General features: G+C 60.9%; 1 protein-coding gene across 2 annotated transcripts; it reads left to right on the top strand.

Moving 5' to 3' along the window:
* The first annotated feature begins 2,874 nt into the window (after nt 1-2,874).
* Nucleotides 2,875-6,577, top strand: A4GALT (alpha 1,4-galactosyltransferase (P blood group)). 2 transcript variants are annotated; one of them, XM_021687780.1, is made up of 2 exons: nt 2,875-3,051; nt 4,628-6,577. In XM_021687780.1, the coding sequence occupies exon 2, from the start codon at nt 4,674-4,676 to the stop codon at nt 5,733-5,735; it is 1,062 nt and encodes a 353-aa protein (XP_021543455.1). In that variant the 5' UTR covers nt 2,875-3,051; nt 4,628-4,673; the 3' UTR covers nt 5,736-6,577. The 2 variants fall into 2 exon arrangements, with proteins under 2 accessions (XP_021543455.1, XP_044771713.1); XM_044915778.1 differs by lacking the exon at nt 2,875-3,051 and adding an exon at nt 4,230-4,485.
* Nucleotides 6,578-7,615: the final 1,038 nt, after the last annotated feature.

A 7,615-nucleotide genomic window follows, 5' to 3' on the forward strand; every position in this document is an offset into this window, starting at 1 on the left:
AGCCCAGTGCAAATGACATCTAACCATTTTCTCTTGCCATGCAGAGAGGCCCACCGAGGCACATTCTCCATGGAGCTGCCATTTCAGTGATATTCCAGGCAGTGTGTGTGACCCGAGGGTGGCTCTGAGACTCCAGGACAGAGGGACATAGAAAGGGGGTGTTGTGGAATAAATGGTGGCCTCAAAGGAGATATGTCATGTCCTACCCCCTGCAACATGTGACTGTGACCTCCTTTGGAAAAAGGGTCTTTGCAGGTGTTACTACGTTAAGGATCTTGAGATGAGGAAATGATCCTGGATTAGCCAGGTGCGGGCCATAGTCCAATGACAAGTGTCCTTACAAGAGACAGAGGAGGAGAAGAACGCACATAGGAGAAGGCCGCCTGAGCCCAGAGGCAGAGACTGGAGGAAGCGGCCACAAGCCCAGGAGGGCCTGGAGCCACCAGAAACTGGAAGGAGCAAGAAACGATTCTCCCCTAGAGCTCGAGAGGGAGTTGGGTCCTGCCGACACCTTGGTTTTAGACTTCTACTCTCCAGAGCTGTGAAAAAATAGGTGCCTGTTGTGGTCATTGGTTTCAGCAGCTACCAGAAACCAATATGGGGAAGCTGATCAGAGTCGAGAGTCGGGTCCCTCTTCGGTTTCCTTGGTTTTGTGGTTTGCGACTTCTGCTGGGCTGCCTGCCTCCTGAAGCATCTCAAGGAAGACCTGGGGGTGGGGCAGTCCTCACAGGAGGGGGCAGGAAGAGCTCCCTGAGGGCGTCAGCTCCAGCCTCTACGGCTGTGTGACCCTGGCCGAATCCCTTTCCTTCTCTGGGCCTCTGGGAGCCAGTAAGCACCCATCCCGGCGGCAAGCGGTTCGGCGTGGACTGTATCTGACCATCACCATGACTCTGCTCTGTTTGGGTCACGGTCCAGCAGCACCAGGCTGAGCTGGATGGACACGGGAGCCGAGGGAAGGTCAGAGGTGGAGTGCCCCTACTGTGGGTCATCAAGGAGTGACAATCTTTGGTCAGAGGAGCCATTTCTAGGCACTTGGGCCCTCACTGATGCTCCTGACGGCGGGGGGAGGGCCCACAAAGCTGGTGACGAGGGCCCAGCCAGCCAGGGGTGGTCAGGCCTTTGGCCCTTTGACCCACCAGCTGTGTGCGTCTCACCCTCACTTCCTGCCTGAGTTGGATCGTGGGGGGGTCCTGAGGAGCTCAGAGGAGCTCAGAGCAGGGAAGTGGCCACAGTCAACAAGCTAACTGGCGCTGCTGACAAGGGCCAGGACTTGGGCTGCAGCTGCGAGGCCCATCCCGGGGGGCCAGGAGCATGCTTTGGACCTGAGGTCACACGGGTATTGGGCTGTGGCCAACTTGGCCCTGTGCACAGTTTCTATTCCTGGGTTTTGGGCTCCAGGACCAAATACGGCGCTGCTTGGGACTGGCACTCTCCACTGGGGCAGGCGCAGGCTCAGGTGGCACATCCAGCCGCCCCAACAGGCCCAGACCCCACCCCACACCACGGAAGAGCCAGATCACCCCAACACTGCGGGGGCCCCTGGGCGGCTGGGACCTCGATCTGTCCAACTCTCTGTCCACTCCTCAGTGTGGTTCACATTGGGTTAAAAATACCCAGGACCAAAATAGCCTCTCCTTGCCGGGGAAAACCAGGGCAGGGGAACACAAGGTTCTTGATTTCTCTTGGCTCTGCCGCTCACGACCCAGCTGGGGGATCCCAGGCTGCTCACCTGACCTCCAGCCCCGCTGCTCATGGCTCCTTCGGTCACTCGCCGATTTGCTAACTCACTGACTTGCCCACTCTTTAATTCCCTCCTTCATTAATTCACTCGCTAATCATTCATCGATTTGCGCGCTCATTGATTCGCTCCTTCGTTGACTCGCTTCCTCCTTCACTTACCCACGTACATGCTGAGTCACTCGCTCACTCGATATTTACTGACTGCACACCCAGCGCCATCTATTTAGATGCTGAGCAAAACGCAAAAAATACCCATCCCTGTGGAGTGACGTTCCGCATAAATAACCCGCACAAACGAGTACAAGATGTCCCGTATGCTAGATGAAGCACCGGGGACAGTGAACTCCACAGGAGGCCATGAAGTGACAGGGGAGGTGGGACTCTCGGGGCTGGGAGGCCCCCCAGGAAGATGATTTCTGAGTGAGGACCAAAGGGAGGTGAGGGAAGGAGCCAGGTGAACAGCTGTGGGAAGAGCGTTCCAAGCAGAGGGAACAGCATACACAGAAGCCCTGAGAAGGCAATATGGGGGGGGGGCGGGGACGGGTTTGAGAAAGAGCGAGCAGGCCGGGCGTGGCTGGGGTAGAGCAGACGACGGGGAGAGACGCGGGATGTGAGGCCAGGGGTGGGGGACACGCAGGACCTGGTAGACCTGGGCCTCCCACATCACTGAGGGTCTCACAGACAAATGACATGGCCTGGCTTGTGTCTTCGGAGTGTCCCTCTGGCCGCCGGGGGAGTGAGTCCATGAGGGAGCAGATCAGGGAGAGGGTGAGTCAGTTTGTGTGGGTCTACTGTGTGCCAGGCACTGAGCCGGGCTCTGGCAGGGGGAAGGGGCGCAGGCCCCCATGGCACTTACGGAGGCCCATCTGGCCACGGCCCTTCCATCAGTGTCAGCTCTCCAGGAAGCCACCTTCACTGGCTCCGTTGGACCCTTTGCTCCATTTCAGCTGTCACCAGCGTTGTCCTTGTCTGCTTCCAGATCGTTCCCCCCCACACGCTGAGAGCTCCCCCGGGGCAGAGTGCAACCTAGCTCTTCCCTTCTCCCAAGCACCCTCCCTGTGGGGCCAAGAGAGCCAGTGAATCAATGAACAAGTGACCTTGTATGGCTGCGGGATGAGGCCTCCGTGAGCCCGCCACCCTCCTCACTGTGTGTCTCCCCGTCTTTTGCAGATGGATTTGTGGGCACGGAGAGTGTGTGGAAGGGCCGTGTTCCTGTTGGCAGAGGAGTCTGGCTGCTGAGCCAGGGCGTGTCTCCCGGAGGGCTGCCGGGCTGCCGGATCCCCACCTCGCCACCATGGGCCGCCCAGGCTGGTCAGTTACCAGCCAGTGACGTCAGCGCGGTTCCCAGCCCTCCACTGGGAGGGCACGCCAAAGGCTCGAGTCCCAGCCTCCCGGCACCACTCTCAGGCTGTGAAGCCTGTCTGTCCTGGGGAGGGGTTCACTCTGGCCCCCGTTAGCCCCCAGGCTGCACGGTCCCTCCACCCCGCTGTGTGTCCACGTTTCCTGGCCTCTAAAGTAGAAATGATCCAACCACCCCTGGGGTTACGGAGAGCCAGAGGGGGTGTGTATGGGGCACCAAGATTTGAGAAGACGCTGAGTAAACGGTGGCCGGGATTCTGTGAATAGTGAGAACAGCCCAGGTGAATGTGCACTGAGTCCCCAAAGTGCTGGGCACATGCCCACATCCCCTGCACCATTTCTCTCCCAGGCAGGACGGTACAGTGTTGAGAGAGTAGACTCTGGAGCCAGGTGGCCTGGCTTCAAGCCCCCACCCTGCCACTTGCCTGCCGCGGGACCGTGTGTGAGTTACCAGACTTCTCGGTGCCTCGAGGTCCTCACCTGTGAGATGGGGGTGATGATCGCCACTGCATAGGGCGGCCGTGAGGGTTCAGCCAGTTAAATGTGTCTGACGTCCCCATCAGGCCACCTGGCACATGTGTGGTGATGGTCAACCCTTTAGTGGGCTCCAGTGTTCTTGGCCTGGAAGTGTGAGCTGAGTGAGTTGCCCCAGGTCTTAGCTGGTTCAGGCAGACTTCAGGTCCCATGTCTCCCAGGTGCTCCCATAGCCCTGCCCTTGGGGACAGAGCCCAAGCCTGTTTCCTTTCCCCAGCCACCTGCTGGGCCCCCAGGATGTTCTTGGCTGCTGGCCAGGTGGACATCACCAGGAGAGGGTGAGGGTCGAAAGGCAATAGTCCTAGGCTCCAGACCTGTGTCTATAAGAAGCACGGTCGAGGGCAGGGGCTGGGGAAGCCAGGCGCCCAGGAGACTCCATTGTGTCTGAGACAAGGGCTTTAGGACCCAGCATGCATCCCTGTGTGCCTGGAGCCCACCTGCCCTGCAGGCTTGCCTGCCAGCCCCTTAGCATGCCAGTGCCCAGGCCGGCTCAAGCCCCAGGCTTTTCTGCTGAAAGGCCCCAAGGCTACTTGGCAGTCTGCCCTCTTGGAGCAGCTCCAGGCCTGGCTTGTGGAACTGAATGGGGCTAAGGGGCCCGTGGGCTAGGCCTCGAATCACGGGCTGCCAGTGGCCTGAGGGGCCCAGGCATCACCGGACAGAGAGGCCCGTGGGCCACGTGGCAGAGGCATCGCTTCTGACAACCTCGCCTGTGCCAGACCCTGGCCTGGGCCCGCGGAGGCCACATGCTGTAGGTAGCACTAGCTCCGTGTCGGGAAGCTCCCAGGTGTGTCCCAGAGAACAAAGGGACTCTGCCCAGACCGCGGCCCCTGGCCTGCCATTCCCGTTTCGCAGGTGAGGAAGGAGGTGGGACTCAGGGCCAGCAGGCCCGTGGGCTTTGGGAAGCCGGCTTTGGCCGTAGCTGGTGCTTGAGGGAAGTGTTTTTCGGGCGAGCGATGCCAGCAGTCGGCCCGAATGTGATGCTCGTCTCTTGCAGACCAGCCAGTTCGTGCTGCGGCCTCCTGGCGTCATCTGCGGAGAACATGTCCAGGCCCCCTGAGTGCCTGCTGCGGCTGCGCCGGGGAGCTCCGAGGCAGCGCGTCTGCACCCTGTTCATCATCAGCTTCAAGTTCACGTTTTTCGTCTCCATCATGATCTACTGGCACATCGTGGGAGAGCCCAGGGGCCAAAGAGAGTTCTCTAACTTGCCTGCCGATGTCCCCTGCCCCCGACTGGGGCCCCCTACGCTGCTCTCCAGCACCCCGCCTCCGGGCAACATCTTCTTCCTGGAGACGTCAGACCGGACCAACCCCAACTTCCTATTCATGTGCTCGGTGGAGTCGGCCGCCAGGGCCCACCCCGAGTCCCGGGTGGTGGTCCTGATGAAGGGGCTACCCGGCGGGAACGCCTCCCTGCCCCGGCACCTGGGCCTCTCGCTCCTGGGCTGCTTCCCCAACGTCCACCTGCTCCCGCTGGACCTGGAGGAGCTGTTCCGGGACACGCCGCTGGCGGCCTGGTACGCGGCCCGGCAGCGCCGCTGGGAGCCCTACCTGCTGCCCGTGCTCTCCGACGCCTCCCGGATCGCGCTCCTGTGGAAGTTCGGCGGCATCTACCTGGACACGGACTTCATCGTCCTCAAGAACCTGCAGAACCTGACCAACACGCTGGGCACTCAGTCCCGCTACGTCCTCAACGGTGCCTTCCTGGCCTTCGAGCGCCACCACGAGTTCATGGCGCTGTGCATGCGCGACTTCGTGGCCCACTACAACGGCTGGATCTGGGGCCACCAGGGCCCGCAGCTGCTCACGCGGGTCTTCAAGAAGTGGTGCTCCATCCGCAGCCTGGACGAGAGTCACGCCTGCCGCGGCGTCACCGCCCTGCCCTGCGAGGCCTTCTACCCCATCCCCTGGCAGGACTGGAAGAAGTACTTCCAGGAGGTCAGCCCCGAGGAGCAGCACCGGCTGCTCAAGGCCACCTACGCTGTCCACGTGTGGAACAAGAAGAGCCAGGGCACGCGCCTTGAGGCCACGTCCCGGGCGCTGCTGGCCCAGCTCCATGCCCGCTACTGTCCCACGACGCATGAGGCCATGAAGATGTACTTGTGAGGGGCCCGCCGGGCCACCCTCCCCGCACCACCAGGCGCCCTGACAGAGAAGGGCTCCCGGCCACCTTTCCTGGTGCGGGCGAGACTGGAGGGCCCGGGAGAGGGAGGCCGGAGTTGCCGCAGCCTCGGATTCGGGCAGGCTCGGGGGAGCGTGGGGAGCTGTTGACCCCAGAGGTGTGCTGGAGGATGCGCTGCAGGCCCCCGGATCCACTCCCTTCAGGGTGAGGCCGGTGGGACACCCCCAGGCCGGTGTGCTTTCTCAGGGTGGAGGCAACAAGTGGGGGGAGGGGGGCAGCCAGAATCAGCTGGAGTGAGCCAGGGGAGCATCTGGGTCTTCCGGACAACACACCAGAGCCGTGTGCGTCAAAGCGGCTTCTAGGACGTCACAGGGAGGCCAGGCTGCTGGGGGCCGAGGTGCCCACAAAGAGAACATGGATGGAGAAGCCCCAGAACAGGGGTAGGAAGGAGAGGGGAGCTCCTGAGGAAAGGGGGGAGGCCGCAGGGGTGCACGCCCAGCCTCATGAGCCTGGGTTGGGGGGGCAGGGTGCTTTGCTCTTCTCTGCCTTTGGTTTCTTCTTCAGAGGAGCGGGCCTGGGGAGCCCTCTGGGGGAGGCTTGCCTGCTCGCCCCGTTCTCTCTCCTTTCCAGAGACGTTGCAGGGGTGGCAGGGGTGCCGTGCGCGGCCGGCCACTCCAGGGCGTGGTGGCCTGGAGTTCTTTTGGCTCAGGAAAAGCATTTTAAGAAAACCACCCCCCACCCTGCCCACAATAAACACGGGATAATAAACATAATAAAAGCAACTCCTTGACACCGAGTGCTTGGTGGTTGATAAAAGGAATCCACTCCCACAAGCCCGCATTAGCCCCATTCTGGAGATGGGGAAGCAGCTGGGGGGCCGTGTCATGACATGCTTGAGGTCACTCAGCCCTGCCCGGGAGAGCAGTCCAGGGACCCGGGGGATGGGGGTGGGTTGGGGGGCTGAGCCAGACACCCCAGGAGCCCATTACCAGAGTAGGGGTATGCTGCCCCCAGGCCTAGAGGAGAGGGGGAGGTGTCAGGGCCTGTGGGGTCCCTCCTGGCCCAGATCCTGGGAAAGACCAGAGGTGTTGTACTGGCAGCCACAGGGCTGGGCTGGAAGAAAATGCTCTCTGCCAGGTGCGGCCCCAGCTGGTTCATGCTGAGGAAGCCCTCTCTGAGAGCTGGGCATTCTAGCCAGGCTGGAGAAGCCCTTCCCTGAGGGAGCAGGGGTGGGCAGGCTGCTCTTTGGCAGCCGAGGGGGAGATGTTTAGAGACCTCTGGGTTCTGACCTTCTTGGGCAGCCTAGTTAGGAAGTGAGCTCCCCAGCTCTAAGGGTATTCAAGAACAGGTGATATTTTGATGACGACAATGGATTCCATGTCAGGTATTTCTCCAACCACAACATCATTCACCCGTTTTTTAAAAATATTTATTTGAGAGAGGGAGTGAATGAGAGAGAGCGCACAAGCAGGGGGGAGGGGCCGAGGGAGAGAGAGAAGGAGGCTCCCCGCTGAGCAGGGAGCCCAACCCAGGCCTCCATCCCAGGACCCTGGGATCATGACCCGAGCCAAAGGCAGACGCTTAACCGACTGAGCCACCCAGGCGCCCTAACTATATATATTTAAGCAAGTAAGACAGCTGCCCCCATAGGCTCAAGCCTTGTGTAATCAGTCACTTGGCCATGGCATGTGAGTGCCTACTAGGCACGAGCGTGCAGAGAGGACAGTGTCACCTGCTCACCCTCAGTGCCTCTATGGTTCCCTATTGCCTAACTTGGGCTGGATTACAGGTCCACCGTGGTCCTGCCCTCTCCAGCCTTGGGCATTGCCCTGCACTCACGCTTAACTGCATAATTTTTTTTCTT

The sequence above is a fragment of the Neomonachus schauinslandi genome, chromosome 5, assembly GCF_002201575.2.
Source record: "Neomonachus schauinslandi chromosome 5, ASM220157v2, whole genome shotgun sequence".
Taxonomy (NCBI): domain Eukaryota; kingdom Metazoa; phylum Chordata; class Mammalia; order Carnivora; family Phocidae; genus Neomonachus; species Neomonachus schauinslandi.